Source organism: Dermacentor albipictus, chromosome 9, assembly GCF_038994185.2.
Source record: "Dermacentor albipictus isolate Rhodes 1998 colony chromosome 9, USDA_Dalb.pri_finalv2, whole genome shotgun sequence".
Taxonomy (NCBI): domain Eukaryota; kingdom Metazoa; phylum Arthropoda; class Arachnida; order Ixodida; family Ixodidae; genus Dermacentor; species Dermacentor albipictus.
Window position 1 is genome coordinate 62,449,077 of NC_091829.1, and position 18,202 is coordinate 62,467,278.

Sequence of the window (18,202 nt, forward strand, 5' to 3'; positions counted from 1 at the left end):
ATACTGTGAAAAGAAGAGCTGATAATTAGAGCGTCAGGCATCAGAACTTCAATCCATCGCACAAGTTAGTCGATTCAAGCATAACTGTGCCATATACGGCATTCCATTACGCGTAAATTAATTAATTTTGAATTAGATTAGGTTAAATAAATAAATCATGACGTCTAAATTAGTTACCCTACTGTAAGGAATTCCTACAGAAGTTTGGCTCACCTAGCATCATTTCCCAGAATGCCCGATGCTTCCTCCGTGCCCGCATGGCCTGTACTGGCCACTGCATACTGGCCACCCCCGCTGCTGCTGTAGACTGGATGTGTGAAACTGGTGCTTCCGGTTTCTCTGTTGTGTGCATACCCTGAAATCGGAGCTGTTGGATCCACACTGTCACATTCCCTGCTAGAAACGCGAGGGGACCAATAAGTTTTTGCAGGAGTATTGATGCTAATAAATCCTAACAGCAGTGCTTCCGTCTGCAATGCTTCTCTAAATGCAAGCAACAAAAGCTGGAAGGCCAAACGTGGCACTACGAAAAAGTCAAGTATGCGCATTTAGAGTTATTGTTTTTTTCCTTGGCCTTTGATGCCTAGACGAGAGCATGGTTGTTCTTACAAAGCCTGATTTTGGTTTGCTTGCTTCTGGTGTTTGGATCATGCATTATTTCTGCGATAGGATACTAGGTGTTAACCATGGCTTTGGCTTTTCACACAATAAGATTGAACGCGCATGTAGAGACCAATGGCTAAATACTAGTTTTCTGCTGGTATTCAAAAAAAAGAACCACAAGAAAACCACGTGGTTCTATAGTAATTTACTGCACTCGTATTGACTGCTTATACTTAGTTTATCTCATTAAATGGGAAAGCTTTTTGTAAGATCAACGGCTTTGGCTTTGGCGAAACCGAACATAAACTCTCCATGTTTTGCCTATGTGTTTATCTCGAAATGCAAGGAAGGGTTCATGAAAGAGAAAATGGTCATCTGCCAGGCGAAGAAAGATTGGTCCTCATCCGACATGCTGTTAAAAAAAGCTAATTTCTTTTGTAAACTGCAAAGCCTTCATTCTCAGAAACCCGCATACTTTTTCAATACATCTACGGTGTACGCGTGTACACAACAATTCATTCCTTCAAGAAATTGAGCTTAGCTTCGGACACGTGGTCATGTCGAGGATGGATCCAGCATAGACTCACGTTTTATAGCCTTTTTTATCTGTAGAAGAAATTGTCGAAATTGTTATAAAAGAATACATAGCTGTCATTGTCTGCCTCTGGCATTTCTACATTCGATCCAATTATTACGACTACTTGTAGGATTTTTTGTCAAGTCTAAGGCAACAATATAGATTGCAGCCGAGCTGAACTCATCATGCGATTATGCACTATATTAAAGAGCTCCAAAAACAAGCACTGCTACTAATGCAAGGCTTGAGGAGCGTTACCACTGATTTCATTCGCCGTGACGGGGACATGATATGTTGAACAGCAAACCAGGGCAACCTGTCTCGTAGTTGCGACAAATCTATCTCACATGGCCAGGTGGCGTCTTATAGCGCATGTTGCATTCCGCCTCTTTAATTGGGAACGTTAAACATTATAAATGCACATATAGCTACCATAAATCTGGTAAATGGGCATCAGGAATTGCTCAAGTATAATCTACAAACTATCCTAGTGATTAGAACAGAATCGCACACGTGCGTGCATCTTGATCAACATAGCGAATAGTCTGTTCAATCTTGTCACCAGGGGAACCTCATTTCATGGAACGACAGTTCAATTTAGAATATTCTTTTCAGATTTACATGCGCAGAACCGTGCACCTGAGAGCAAGTGAGGATGCTGTTTCAGTGTATGGTGTGCGATACCAGACATCAGCTTCCTCAATCGCCAGCAAGACGAGGCGTGGTAGACCGTTTAAAAACCTTCCCACACGTACCCTGGATGGTGGATGTGCGTGCAGTCGTGTAGTACTGCGTGTTGCTTTGGTGAACCCGCGTGGTCTGAGGATTTCTAGAACAGAAAACAAACGAACACTAAGGCCTGAGGTGAATAACAGTGACGTAACAAAGGTTGTTTCCTAGGCTAACATTTCGGCAAGTTGATGCAACTCATGAGCACATGTCCCCTCCTTGAAACGTTTGCGCCCTGCGACCATAAGCTACACACATACATTGATCTGATACAATATACGGCCAGCTACGAGATCGATTTGAGCAAAAACCCTTTTGTTAAGACAAAGGGCCAGCCTATTTCATCTGTACCAAGGTATAAGATCAATAAACAAAGTCAGTATCGCGGTATTACAGACATTGTATATTTGAATACCGACTTGCTCAATAAATGAACACTTAATGTTACATTTGTGTGAAAACACGCCTAATACCTTAGCTAACGACCACAAATACTGGCGATCACAGCGATGCCTTTATGAGCAGAACTTGCAAAGAAGGCTACAGGTGCTTGTCCCAAAGTGAACGTTCCTTCACGCCACTGCCTATTACAAGTGATTTTCAAAACACTGATCAGGCCACCTACAACAATGCATGAGCGGGAAGCCAGTGTCTAACAAGCATTTCTCTTTTCGCCGCCTCTTGTTCACCCTACTACTCGCAGATGTTCTCGGGTCTTCCAGAAATCTGCCTGGGCTACACATGTGTCGTCATACTTAGGACATAAAGGTCTTGGTGATTATTACGAGCAGGCCTCGATAGTCCATATCAAATTTTCTCGCAATATTACCTAGAAGGACATATGGCGACACTGTGTATGCGAGTTTTCTGTCAGACGTCGTGATACCTATGGAATGTCTGGATATTATAGAGGTCCACGGCGTTATCTAGAACGTTGCGTAACCTGAAAGATGTTTATGGCTGCTTTGATATAGATTTCTTCAAATGAAACATTCGTAAAATGTTTTGATTCACCGGCAGTACATCTTTCGATAAAGTTCTCTCACCTACAGTACATAGCATACGCTGACAAACTGTTGCAATGCTTACGGAAATTTGTGTTCTCGAACGTGAGCGACCTGCTGACACTCTGTGGTTTCACATATTTGGACGTAAAATCACATGCCCTCCTAATTGAGCAATATTTTGCGTATGTAGCAATAAAGAAACAGCAGCTAATAACGTACTGATTTAGGGAAAGATTTTAACCGTCATTTTCCTTCGCTTGCCAGGCGCGCATTGAAACTGTACTGGCTCTGCGAGAACGATGGCCAAAGTGACCCCATCGCGCATTACAATGCATGCAACAAAACAGTGCAGCGCCAGTGTATCTTCTAGGTAATATGGTCGGAACCTGCATTGCTTCTGTTTTGCAAGATCGCGCTCTTTCTTAAGGGCATACTGTGATTTGTCTTCGGGTAAAAAAAGTCAATATTCCGAAGTTATGGGTGTCCCAATGGTCGCCTAAGCAGGCGCTCTTATGAATACACCGAATACACTTGGACGCGGGCCCGAGGGTATAGACTGAGTTATGTATATCCCATGGTCGTCTTTATTCAGGTGCCTTTTTTGAGAGTTCACAACAACACACATTGTATACGGTAAGAGAACTGACACAATGTGCACACAATGACGTTAAAAAAGGGAAGCCAGGTAATACTCCACGCAAGCAGCAAGTAGCCCAGAACCTAACATCAACCATTGATGGGTGCTCTGAAGCTGTCGAGACATTGTGGAGTATGTTTGGCCTATGAACTCAAAGCTCGCCCAACAAAACAGTGACGCCTGTCATTTAGCGATTGTTCATGGCGGACACGCACACAAATCTAGCTATCAGGGAAACGAAGAGCCATTTCTCAAGCGTCCCGGCCAACCTGCCACCACCCGTTTGGTCACTCAAGCGTAAGTTTCTTTCTTTTTAGCACACGCTACCTTCCCTGGGTAAACTTAGTTTCACTGTTTCATTTTATGAGCCTTGATTTAAATCAACATCTTGCTCCTCACTATCAATATGAATTCCATAAGCTGGAGTAAGCAAACAGGCAACGAGCCTTCAACTGTGCTGCATATTGCAGCATGTTAACAGCATGGAACATCGGCCGAGGTGTTATGGCTTCATGATCGCGCCCTTTGCTGTTCACCTTCTTCATGACACTTTCATGAGATAACCAGTAACCAGTAACGCTTGCGCTAGTTTCTAGGGAGCATGGGAATTATGGGAGGTACATGGATTTGCCCTAACTTCCCCCTTCAGGCTTCAAACGGCATAGTGACTTTGTAAACTAGTTATTTTCAACATTGTCCTGCGTAATGAATAAATATTAAGATTGTCCGACGGCAGGATTCGAACACAGGACCTCTAAGCACATGGATCCATGATTGAAACTATTACGCCATGGACGCATGTATCGACAAGCAATGTGAAACGCCTTTATATAGTTATTGGGGGCAAGCCAGTGCCTTGAGACGCTTGGGGCATTTCGACTTGGCCACCTCGACAAGCTCAGTCGTTTTCATGAGCACCGATTGTACGTATTTGAACCGCCTTTCTCACTTCGAAGTGCATAGATTGCTGGGAGATTTACGATAATGAAGGCAATGAAGGCAGAAAAAGCTTAATAAACGGCTCCGCAACAACGTGTGAATAATCAGACAAATCTATGTACTTATCATTCCGATGATGGCTCAACGATTGATGTGTCCGAGTACTCTCAAGTATTCCGTAGGAAACCCTATGCTTTCTGCTGTGTCCGTGTCGGGTCGCTCTCTTGCAAGAAGGAAGTATGTTAACGCCAGCTCCGCCTGCCCAATGCTGAAAACTGCTGATGCAGTTCCTGTTTCAGACATCAGAACTAGCGCTCCCCTTGAACATTTATAAGGGGTAGGCACAGTTGAACTCCGGGAAGCATTCCCTGTAGGCTCCGAGGTTTTTAGCAATGAAACGTTTCTTAATGTCGCCTTACCTGGCTCCGTATTGTAAACTTGCTGATACCTCCACCATTCCAGCGCGGCTTGTGCTGGGCTTTTTGTGATCGATGCTGCTTGTGGGCCCCAGCTGCAGGAGACTAGGGCTACCGCTGGAATAGGCACCTGTATGTTATCAAAGAACATAAAAAGTGTTAATTCCCAGTTCTGCAAGGCCAATTCATAAGAAATGAAATTTTTTATCGTCGAGCTGAAATCATTTAGTGGCAGAGGAATCCTTTTGCACTGCTTGCATATGCGGTGCAATTTTCTTTATGAAAGTCGGTATTAAATGCATGCAAGACTTCGTGGCCGTAAGAGAGCCGACCACGCTAGATTCTGCAATGTTGGCTTCTTCAGAAGATTATTACGCTCCATTACATACCTCGGGCAGAACAAGATATTGTTCTAAGCGAAAATGAACATTTGCGTTTCTTCAGCGCGCAAACCTTGACCCACTCTATTTGCTGCATCATCAAATATTATGCGAATCAGATGCTTCACGATGTTGTTGCTCTTTTTTCATCTATTACGAGCACCAGAAATAGCCCGTTGTAGGCGAAGACAAAGAAAAAAAATGAGAGGATGTATTTCAGACGAGGTACTACAAATTTTTCTTCGAAGCCTGTGCAACCTCTGCAGAATTTGTTGACCTGCTATGATTCATACATGCGGTGTCAACGACGTACTTGCATGTCAGAAGCCGGTATCCGAATCACATTTGAGGACTCCTCTAGATGAAGTTAAGGAAATACAGCCTACAAGCAATGCATTTTTATGAGCTCATTACGAAAAAAAATTGCCCATGCTACTGCAATCTCGAGTGTATGCAAGTATTAAATGGCTTACAGAAAGGAAGACTGGTGGAAGTAATTGCGACGTTTGCTCACAACCATTTTAGCCCTCATAATCGTGCGCGGCTCGCGCGACGCTGCTGGCCTGGCCATGCAGCGGCGCGCCATTTTTGGAGGCGGCGCCAAATCCGCGCCGCGTAACTCACGTGCCTTTGCCGTTGAAACCACAGGCAACGATATCTCAGCGCCGAAAGTGAGTTAATTGTATGGGGTGCTGTATTTCTCTTTTCAACGTCGTTATTGGAACTGACGAAGTAAACTTCAGCGTACGAGAAATTGATGCTTGAGTGATGTTGTCAGCAGGAAAGAGTAAAAAATAGGAGCGAGTGATTGAAAACATTATTCAAGACATTTGGCGAATTTTGCGGAGTGGAGTGATAACCACCCCAATCTAGGTGATGGCCCAGGACGTTTGACGCGGGTGGTATCCTCGGCGTGCCGGACGCCCCAAAGTTGATCGGCGAGGTCGTAGATGAGAAGCGCGACCTCCCATAGCGCCCAGTGGTTCGAGTCTGACATGTGTACCCCTTTCCCCTGGGACCCTTTCTGCTCGCTCCCGTTGGAATCTGAAGAAATATATAACTTCTTTGCGCAGTAACTAGCCTATGTGTTGCGGTCCTGTACAGGGAGTTGAAGGCAGGAGACTGCATTTTCTCAATTTTGACTGGTTCCTCGGATGATCTCGTTTTGATCTCCCAACGATGCCCATTTGTTCTCGTTTTGTTCTCGCCCCATTCACCTCCCATTATCGTCTTGATTTCCTGGATAGCGGCACCGGAGTTTTGCTCAACGTCTCCCGAAGGTTGCCAAGAACTGGAGATGTATGTATTGTGCGCGTGTTTGCTCGTGTGGGCGTGTTTGCGCGTGTGGCGGGAGGGGCCAAGCCTAGTTGCTCGGGTACGCGGTGTCACAACACACCAAACGCCTGCTGATGCAAGCGCCCCTGTGCGGCTACGTGTATTTCATGCTTCAAGCGGCTCTCATTCCATACATCCCTGTGTAGGCCATCAATAGAATATACGACAACATTAACATCTGGCAGATCCTACGCCCTGCGGGAGTCGATGTTATGCGAAGCAGTGTGCGCATAGCCTTCAAAGTTGATGGAGCGACTGTTAGAGCACTGAGATATAGGCGGATGTTTGATGACCTACATGACACACATGTCACGAATTTCACTCATAACATAACCAATCGATTACAGGACAGCTGTTTAGCGCTAGTTCCCCCAGGATCGTATCCGCATGGAAACAAAATCCTGAAGACCCGCAGCGGAGCTTAAGCAGGCGTTAAGGACTCTCCATACGTGGGCCGATACTGAAGATAGTGCAATGCCGGGTCAACCTGCTGCAGCGGTGCAGTTCGCCATTAAGAGACCCACATACACAGCCTCCTTGGTCATCCTTCACAGATTGGAAGGGCGGCGAGATTTTATGTTTTGTCATGCCCTCTTATACTATGCCAATTTTGGTACATACCAAGACGTAGGCAGCTGTTTCAGAACGTACATGACACGCTAATCATGAACCTCCTGTTATGACCTGTCATTTCTGTTCGTGATACAGTCTTGACATACTATACGATATATTGGAGATACCAAGTTAACGAAACGACCATGAGAGCACCAAGATGTAGGAGGCTGCTTCATGACCTACATGACACTCGTGTCATGATATCCAAATTATGCCCTATCATTGATGTTGCTGATGCGTTCTAGACATATATGCATACTTTGTGCCTACCAAGTTAACGAAACGACCATGAGAGCACTAAGACGTAGGCAGCTGTGTGTTGACTTACGTTAGGCGCATGCCATGATATTCATGTCACGACCGATTACTTATGTTCGTCATACACTCTTTCATACTATGCGTATTTTAGAGCGCAGATCTTTGGCGTCCGTTCCTGGGTTTCGCGTCGTCATCGGCGTTGTCGTCGGCCTCGTAACCATTTCCGCCCCCCTTTCATCCCCCCAGTGCTAGCAGCGACCGACTGATACCGCTGGATGCCGCTGACGCCGCTAGAGAGTCAAGATAACGTTACTGCATTGGACACCGTCGCCGCCATGCAGAAAGAGGAGGAAAGGGTCCCCCCCCCCCCCTGTTCTTGTGTGGCGGATAGGGTGCTCTTCAGTTGCCGACGCGCCGGTTATTTCACGTAGGCCCCGGCACGTCGACGAATACGTGACCACCTTCCCACGGCTAGACCTGGTTTTTAGCGCTGCGGAAGCGAGGGTATCATATTGTTTGTGTCGGCATCGGCGGCGTTGTCCCTGAAACCAACTCCGCAGCTGGGGTTGACTCACTATAGGCGTCAGCGGCATCAGTCAGTCGCTGCTATCTCTTCTGTCCTCCCTTTATCGTGTTGTCCGCTTGCTGCGCGCGATTCTGCCCCCATCGTTTGCCGCTGGGGGCGCACGCCGCCCCCCTCCCCCCTCTTCCTGCGAGTCTCCGGTTGTGAAAGCGCCGGCTCCAACTTAATTCCTTTCTTCGCTCCTCCTCCAATGCAACCCCTGTGGGGTGGCGATCAGAGAGCCAGATCGGTGGCGGCAGATCTGTATATGTGCACCGCCCGAGCCGAAATCGCCGCTGCCGTTCGCCTTGTGCGGTGGCAATCAGAGAGCCAGATCGGTGGCGGCGGATCTGTATATGTGCACCTCCCGAGCCGAAATTGCCGCTGCCGTTCGCCACTGCGAAATTATCTGCCAGTTCTTTCTGAGCCATGAGCGAGACGACCGATGGAAGTCCTCCGTCTGCTACTGCTGCTAAACGAGCTGCCAGAGCAGAGGGCCAGCGCCGTCGCCGTCAGAATCCAGAGGTGCGTGCCGCCGAAGCAGAAGCTTACCGTCGCCGCCGTCGAGATTATCCAGGAGTACGCGTCGCCACCGCAAAAAAAAATTCTGTGATAGCGCATACATGTGTTGCTCGATTTCTTTGCCTCAATCTATCGAAAAGGTGAAACAGCTTATTTGCTGCGCTCAAATTTCGCATTAGGAAGTAATGTAATCGTCGGTAATTTTTTAGTTGACGAAACGATCATGAGACATTCAAAGTGTTTAGACAGACAGAGACAGAGACACAGAGACAGAGACACAGACACAGAGACACAGACACAGAGACGCAGACACAGAGACGCAGACACAGAGACACAGACACAGAGACACAGACACAGACACAGAGACACGGACACAGAGACACAGACACAGAGACACAGACACAGACAGACACAGAAACACAGACAGACACAGAAACACAGACAGACACAGAAACACAGACAGACACAGAAACACAGACAGACACAGAGACACAGACAGAAACAGAGACACAAACAGAGACACAAACACAGACACACAAACACAGACACACAGACACAGACACACAGACACAGACACACAGACACAGACACACAGACACAGACACATAGACACAGACACATAGACACAGACACATAGACACAGACACAGAGACACAGACACAGAGACACAGACACACAGACACAGAGACACAGACACAGAGACACAGACACAGAGACACAGACACAGAGACACAGAGACACAGACACAGAGACACAGACAGAGACACAGACACAGAGACACAGACACAGAGACACAGAGACACAGACACAGCGACACAGAGACACAGAGACAGAGACACAGAGACAGAGACACAGAGACAGAGACACAGACACAGAGACACAGACACAGAGACACAGACACAGAGACACAGACACAGAGACACAGACACAGAGACACAGACACAGACAGAGACGCAGACAGAGACGCAGACAGACACGCAGACAGAGACGCAGACAGAGACGCAGACAGAGACGCAGACAGAGACGCAGACAGAGACGCAGACAGAGACGCAGACAGAGACGCAGACAGAGACGCAGACAGAGACGCAGACGGAGACGCAGACAGAGACGCAGACAGAGACACAGACAGAGACACAGACACAGACACAGACACAGACAGAGACACAGACACAGACAGAGACACAGACAGAGACACAGACAGAGACACAGACAGAGACACAGACAGAGACAGACACAAACAGAGAGACACAAACAGAGACAGACACAAACAGAGACAGACACAAACAGAAACAGAGACACAAACAGAGACACAAACAGACAGACAGAGACACAAACAGACAGACAGAGACCGAGACACAGACAGAGACCGAGACCAAGACACAGACAGAGACACAGACACAGACAGAGACACAGACAGACACAGAGACACAGACAGACACAGAGACACAGACAGAAACAGAGACACAGAGACACAGACACAGAGACACAGACAGACACAGAGACACAGACAGAAACAGAGACACAGAGACACAGACAGACACAGAGACACAGACAAAAACAGAGACACAGACAGAAACAGAGACACAGAGCCACAGACAGAAACAGAGACACAGAGACACAGACAGAAACAGAGACACAGAGCCACAGACAGAAACAGAGACACAGAGACACAGACAGAAACAGAGACACAAACAGAAACAAAGACACAAACAGAGACACAGACAGAGACACAGACAGAGACACAGACAGAGACACACACAGAGACACACACAGAGACAGAGACACAAACAGAGACACAAACAGAGACAGAGACACAAACAGAGACAGAGACACAAACAGACAGACAGAGAGAGACCGAGACCGAGACACAGACACAGACACAGACAGACACAGAGACACAGACAGAAACAGAAACATAGAGACACAGACACAGAGACATAGAGACACAGACACAGAGACACAGACACAGAGACACAGACAGAAACAGAGACATAGAGACACAGAGACATAGAGACACAGACACAGAGACACAGACACAGAGACACAGACAGACACAGAGACACAGACAGAAACAGAGACAGAGACACAGACAGAAACAGAGACACAGAGACACAGACACAGAGACACAGACAGAAACAGAGACAGAGACACAGACAGAAACAGAGACACAGAGACACAGACACAGAGACACAGAGACACAGACACAGAGACACAGACACAGAGACACAGACACAGAGACACAGAGACACAGAGACACAGAGACACAGACACAGAAACAGAGACACAGAGACACAGACAGAAACAGAGACACAGAGCCACAGAGAGAAACAGAGACACAGAGACACAGACAGAAACAGAGACACAAACAGAAACAAAGACACAAACAGAGACACAGACAGAGACACAGACAGAGACACAGACAGAGACACAGACAGAGACACAGACAGAGACACAGACAGAGACACACACAGAGACACACACAGAGACACACACAGAGACACACACAGAGACACAGACAGAGACACAGACAGAGACACAGACAGACACAGAGACACAAACAGAAACAGAGACACAAACAGAGGCCAGAGACACAGAGACACAGAGACAGAGACACAAACAGACAGACAGAGAGAGACCGAGACCGAGACACAGACAGAGACACAGACAGAGACACAGACAGAGACACAGAGACACAGACAGAGACACACAGACAGACACACAGACAGACAGACACAGACAGACAGACACTCTCAGAGAAGCAAAATTTTACCAGAAAATGCTTCGCATTGAAAAGATTAGTGAAAGCGCATATGTAAGAGTCGTGTTGCAGTGCTTATATTAGCTTGGAAGCAACGAAGAAGTGATATTTTGCGAGGCAATGACACCTAACTGTGCAACAGAGAGCATATATGTACGTTAAAGTGGGGACACTATAGTTAGGTATGCAAGTGTTCTAGCTAGGCACACAGATTTCTTAACTTTCCAGAAATTGCGTGGAGGGGGTAACAACTTAATTAACAATCTGGCAAATTCGTGGCCTGGGCCTAGGCCACCCCCGAGGAAGTCCGGAGATTCTTTCTCCTCGACGCCTCACGGGCTTGCTGGATGGACCATAGTTGATTTTCGAGGTTTGAGCTGCGCAACGCCGCTGTCCATCACGCCGCAGCTTTATCTGGGGAAACTGCTTTTTCTTTGCATATAACCTCACATTCCCAGAGAATGTGTCTAAGAGATAGGTGAGCCCTGCTGGATAGTTTGCAGTTATCATCCGAGTAGATGTCCGGATATATCCTCCTGAGATGGACGGTGTTGGGAAAGTTCTTTGTTTGTAGCTGCCTCCAGTCTACCGCTTGGGCACTGTCGCGTTTGTGGTTAGGGGGCGGATAAAACCGCCTTGAGTTTTGATAAAATTTTGTAATATCACAGTGCAATTAAAAAAAGGAAAACGCTAGATTCAGTAGCAATAACTGCGGTGGAAGCTTCCTCATGACGACCAACGATGATAGGGCAGTTAGCATTAAACCAATGTAGGGAGAGACCGCAAAACGGAATACTAGTCCATTTACAATGTGAAAGGGAGGGGAGAGTCTAGTAAGAACGCTCATCGCGCCTTCGCATTCCATAAAGAAAATTTAAGTAAACGCGGCTTGCCAACCTCCGGTACTAAAGATTGCAGTTTTAGCATCTCTGAATATTATTGACCTATAGAGTTGTTGCATACAGGAATATTTAGTGCAAATTCATTTCGAACGTTCTGCTCCTCCGGTACAGCCATCTGAAACACCACCCTAAGTGCACACCTTACTCTGAATTCGTGCCAAAACATCATTAAACTGCAATTCTGGGATATTATGGGCCGAAATCTTAGGAATAATTTGGTCACCTGGGGCTCGTCAACGTGCGCCCAATGTACTGTGCACAGGTCTTTTTGTATTTTGCCGCGATCTAAATGCAGCCGCCGCAACCACCACTTTACCCCTTGACGCTGTGCTTAGGCGCGCAATGGCAAAGCCACTAGGCAACCACGTGGGGTATCTAAGCAATATCTTTGTCAACAAAGTTCAACGGGTTTAAGAGAAAAAAATATGGTGCCAGCACGACGAACACACAGAGTCTGCTTGACAAATAAAAATTGAGAATAATGGTGAAGCACCGATTTCAATTGCTACTGAATCGATGACTGCGTAGAATGTACAGTCTCGGCCTCTGCCCCGATCTCCTGGGAGCGGGCGTTTGCACTTCACTGATGTGAGAATATAGGATTCAAACATAGGTTCTGTACGAGTTTGCACGCATCTGCACAAATTTCTTACTAAGGAGAGTGATAAGGCGCCTCCTGCGGAAACCGACTTGGTGGCTTTAGTGAAGCGCGTCTTCATGCGCAATAAGTGCACCACTGCCACGGTGGATGTAGGGCATCTCTCCCATATTTGTTGCAAAGGCGAATGACCATCGCCTACGTACCGTCGAGGCTTTACGTCTGGTTGGCTATCGGCCTGAGCGGCACGTTCCGCTGGCAACGCCAGGCGTCGTCAGAACAGCTGCAAATTAAAAAAAGTATTGGTATGAGATACACACAGCTGTTACGAAAAATTGAAATTATCTTTTATTACAAGCAAGTACCGAGAAACCAAAGCTCTGTTTGGTAATCGAGCTGGTTACAATGTTTTGGTCTCACTCAGAGCCCTTACAACGGGTCAGCCGGATGCCTAGGTGATGGACAGGATCCGCATCATCGAGGCACTATAAGTAGCCAATTGACACTTTTTTGGCCCCGTAAGCTAGGCGTGTTCCAATTAGGCATTTGTAAATGTTTGAGGAAGGTCTTGTCACTCTACCCCACGTTGTTTGCGACAGAATTTTAGGAATATTCATTGTTTTTTTTTGGGGGGGGGGACATTTCTGTTCAAGGTACTTAAGGACTGAGTGCCTAACTGTGATATGGAGCAGGGAACTCTTGCTGCGTCGGCGGTATCCACAGTAGATTTTCTCTTCTCCTAATCTTGCCCCCTCCCCCTTTCCCCTTTCGCAAGTGCAGGGTAGCCAAACGGGCTCATTGTTGGGTAACCTCAATGCCTATCATTTACCATATCTCTTTCTCAGGCGTAGAATAAAGGTTAACTTCGTGCCTAAAATGACACCTTAAAATTTAGTGCTCTCTATTCACAGGTAAGTGTTGCTCATGCACCTCAATATGGGAGACCGGAACGACGCCTCTATTTCTTGAAAGACGGAAGGAGGGGCTTCTCCAGAAATGTGGCTTAAAACAATTCTGTGCTGATGTTGACGCTTTGGTCAAGCCAATTTCAACTTGTCTTTCGTAGAATGCAAAGCCACACGAGTTAAATAGAATCGGCAAGTCATCAACGTAAATGGATTAAAGCATACGTTGCGGAATACATGAACGTGCTAAATTCATTTTTCACAACAATGATACGAATAAGTCGCCCACACCCTGGTAACACAGTATTCTCGATGAATGACCTGGACGGAATATTTCCAGCACTAATATTCTACGTTAGCTTCGATAAATAACTTTCTACTACATTAAGCATGTTGCCTCGAAATGCCCGTTTCCGAGATGGCGCAAAAGGCCAGGTGGGGCGTCAAGCGTTTTTGACATCAAGAAACAATGACAGAAAGAACTGTCTTTGAGCAAAAGCTTTACTGATGTAAGACATAATCCGCATGAGGTGGTCAGTTGTGGATCGGCTGTCTTTAAAGCATCGTTCATAATCGTCAAGTAGTTTGTTTCGTTCAAGAAAGTAATAGCCCACGAGTAATCCTCTTTTGTAATAGATTAAACGAGCAGTTTCATGATGCCATAGACCACTAACTTGCCATAGAAGATGTATCCTAGCCCTGTTTCAAGATGGAGACATAAATAACTTTATTCAGTGCTATGTAAAATTATATTGTTGCCCACATGGTGTTCAACACTGGCGATAGAGCAACTTGCGTATCAGCGTGAATGTGTTTTATTATTGCGTACATAGTTTGATCATTTCCCGGAGCAGACTTCTCACGAGGTATTCAGGACGTTCCACTCTAGGTAGGGCATGAGTGTATATGATGTTATGTTGATGCGTTTCGAGGAGAATGCTTTACCTCAAGAAGAAAAATTTCGGCTCGTTATCAATAAAGAGGCATCCACAGGAGAAAAAAAATTACAGCGAGAATCTCGCCAAAGGGGGCTATGTGCATTTTCGTCTTAATATACTATGTGGGATTCGGGAAGTTCATCCCCAAGGCTCTGAAATTGTTTCGTGAATTTGGTGGTTGGGAGGTATGCAAACGGAAGTGAATTTGACCAGCTTGCGGAGCAGCAGTGTTCGGACAGCAACAGCTTCAAAGGTCGTTCTGAGTTGTAATTGATGGCAGGGAATTTATTTACTATTATAGCCACACAACCCGACGAAGTGAGACCATCGTCGCGGCCTCTCTTAAAAATGACGTTGCCTAGGAAAGTGTGTGTGTAGCTATTACGTGTGTTTTCTGAACACACAGAGCTATAAAGGATTGATAAATTATGGGGTTTTACGTGCCATAGACACGATTCGATTATGAGGCGCCCTGTATTGGTGAACTCGGGAATAATTTGGTCAAACAGGGGCTCCTTAAAATGCACCTAAATTTGAGCACACGGACGTTTTCTCATTTCGCCCCTATCAAATGCAGCCGAACACAATAGCCACTAAGCAACCCCAGCAGTTCGCAGCACTTTTGCACTAAGTTTCTAAATATGTTGTTCGACATAATCTAAATTGTGTAGAAGTCTCCTTACATTCCTCTGCAATGTTAGTGTGTACGTATTGCAGAATGCATTTGTGCTGCGTGTCTAATATAAGACAGCTAACTTAGCTTACAGAGTCCCTTTGGTTCTATATGTCGCAGGGTGACTGGGTTTTACGGTTCGAAGTGAAAGGGTGGTGCCGTTCGACTAGAAATTGTGTTCACCGTCCTTCCTGGAAGCGGTGGTTTGGCAACGCCTCGCCTGTAGTGACAGTATCTTTAAATGCCACAAACCTAGAATTTGATGAGGTTTTGTTGGATGGTGGTGCAACGCTGGCTGCACCTGCCGAAGGGGTTCGTTGCCCAACATTAGGCACATTCTTCGTGGGAAAGGCTGCTGCCGCACTGTCCCTTTATGCACCGCATCAGCATACCCTATGGTATGGAGAAATGAGCCGTCTTCTTGCGTCCTTGACGCGTATTCACGCGCCTTTGAGATGTCTTCACGCGACTTTGAAACCTCTTCACGCGTCTTTGAAACCTTTTCACACGTCTTTGAAACCTTTTCACACGTCTTAGAAGTAGACGTTTTCTTTTGCTTTTACAGTTGTGATCTATTTTTCTATTTTCTATGTGGCATAAATTCGGGAGTGAGAGGCCCGGTCAGCGTCGCAGTTCGCCCACTGGCTGGGTTGCTTTATGTCAAGAAATATTTTGAAATGGTGGCTCACCTCGCGGTGTCTTTCGTAGTAGACGATAGTTTCTCGATGTCAGCGTGGCTCGTTCTGGGCCAGGCGTGATCGGCACTAGCGGTGGACACAACAGGTGCGTAGTTGGTGCTTCCGCTGTCAGTGGCATCTGCACCGTCCGAGAAAACAGCAGAGGTGGTTACCCGTCGCTCTGCAGAGGTCATTCAAAGAGCATGAAAAATAAATGGTGGCGTGCAAAACGTTTTAGTTGGGCTTTAGGCATAAGGAAGACTGGCTGCTGTGTTCGCGTGTGCAGTGCGTTTTTCAATCCGGAGTTCTAGAATTCGGAGCTCAGTGCAAGAAAATTGCACATTGACGTAAAAGACAATCACATTGAAATTAATGGAATGTTAATTTTTCTAAAAATAAATACGCTGCAAACAATGCAGCAGATTAGAACACGACCATTTTCAATGCGAAGGACGACAGCTCGTATTCCTTCACTGCGCTACAAAGGTCAAACCTACTTTTCCAATTTCAAGCAAGAGGTGTGTTCGATGCTTCATTAAGGTCGCAAAGAAGTGTATGTTAATTTCAATAGGCAGGCTTTGGTACACGCCAAACTTCCCTTTACCAAGAAGGACGCGTCTCGTTATTGCAAAGCTGCTTAGTTAGCAACGCACAAAAGGAAACTTCAGCTCGGAGGCTTCTGTCTAAGTGCGTGGGAGCAGGGATATTGTTTTTCTCGGTCATGCTTGCACCAGATGTGATGCAGGCCATCGAATGTGAAAAACAAAGGATGAAATCTTGTAACTCCCATAAACTAACCCATTGTTGAGACGATGAGTGTCTATATAAAAAGTATTGAATGCGCTAAAATTTGTAAAAGAACAATATGAAGCTTGCAACTGTGTAACTGGGCCATAAAAACGATATGACAATTCTGGAAAGTAAATTTACTAATACCCGTGAATTGAGAAAAATGATACGCAGCGGTCTGAACTTTACCACAATGATGTAGCTAGGACTTTTGAAAAATGCCCGGAAAATTTGTCATTTCCGTAAATTCTAGATTCATAAAGCAAACTCGGCCTGCTATGCTTGTTTTAGGATGGGAGTTACTAAATTGTGTAAGTTGTGTTTCAAATTTTGGGGAACTTGCCAATTTCCGCGAATTCTGGCATACCATCCAGGCCCTAAATGCGTAATTCCCTTACTGCAGGCACTAGAACATGCTCAAATGGAACGAACATCATTCAAGTCAGTCTAAGAGCTGTTACTAAAGGCGTTTTGGCATTTTACATGTTGAGCATGACAATTTCAAATGTTCGCCGAGCCGAAGCTTCCTACTAAAAAGAAAATTGTTTCGAAAGCATGGGGGCTGCAGTGAAAGGATGACTGCGGAATGGTGTCATGAACTCGGATGTTGGCACTTTACTATTGTACCCGATATCCACTACCTTATATAGATGAACGGGTTGTGTGCATAAGAGCAGCTGCAGGTTTTGCATACCGCCTATTCATTGTTTGCAGTAGACAGCCTGATAGGGTCGTGGACGAAGAAAAGGTGACAGAACAAGTCTAAAAACTCCATTCATGCTTGAATAGCCAGGAAAACTATGTCATGATATGATAAACGCCAGCTTCAACCCATAGAGAACAATTCTTCAAGAACCTGGCCATCCTATGCATATATTTACTTACGTCTGTAGCTGAAGTTCCTAGGAATGCATTTACAGTTAGCCATGCATGTTTAGCAACTAATTACAAACAAATATGGCTCTTATCCACTGCACGCCTTCGATACCTTCCACACTGCTTAAAATAAGCCACGCAATGCGTATATGTGAGGGTCGTGTTGCGGGCATAGGATAAGATGGGAATGACTTGCAGAATTACAAGTCGACAGGGCAGTATCGTTGGATAAAGTAACCGCAGTAATCTCGCCACACTCCGGTAAACATAACGACCGCGTGTTTTCCAGAATACTAATAAGGTGTGGCTGGTTTTTCGTAAGGTAGATAGAGAGCTGTCTTAAAGTTCCTCTCACAAGGTTTGGCTGTTGTAAATACACAAGCACGGCTCGTAAATTAAAAGGTGTCTACCACGTGTGAAACGTATAAGCGGCTGCTTGGATGGAAACAGTTGCAAACAGTTGGCCACGTGCCCTTCATCTGGAAGAGGTCGCGGAAGAGGTCGCG

At 46.0% G+C, this 18,202-nt stretch overlaps 1 protein-coding gene across 6 annotated transcripts in view; it reads right to left on the minus strand.

Moving 5' to 3' along the window:
* The window catches only part of LOC139050024 (uncharacterized), a 45,609-nt gene that overhangs the window by 21,842 nt on the left and 5,565 nt on the right, over positions 1 to 18,202 (minus strand). For 2 of the 6 annotated variants that reach the window (XM_070526125.1, XM_070526120.1), the window contains exons 3-6: positions 16,044 to 16,170; positions 4,912 to 5,038; positions 1,936 to 2,009; positions 214 to 367 (exon numbers count right to left, since the gene is read on the minus strand). In XM_070526125.1, coding sequence (XP_070382226.1) covers positions 214 to 367; positions 1,936 to 2,009; positions 4,912 to 5,038; positions 16,044 to 16,170 — 482 coding nt within the window. Of the gene's footprint in view, positions 1 to 213; positions 397 to 1,935; positions 2,010 to 4,911; positions 5,039 to 13,044; positions 13,122 to 16,043; positions 16,213 to 18,202 lie in introns of those variants that run through there. The other 4 variants (XM_070526126.1, XM_070526121.1, XM_070526124.1 and 1 more) reach the window with 4 other exon arrangements.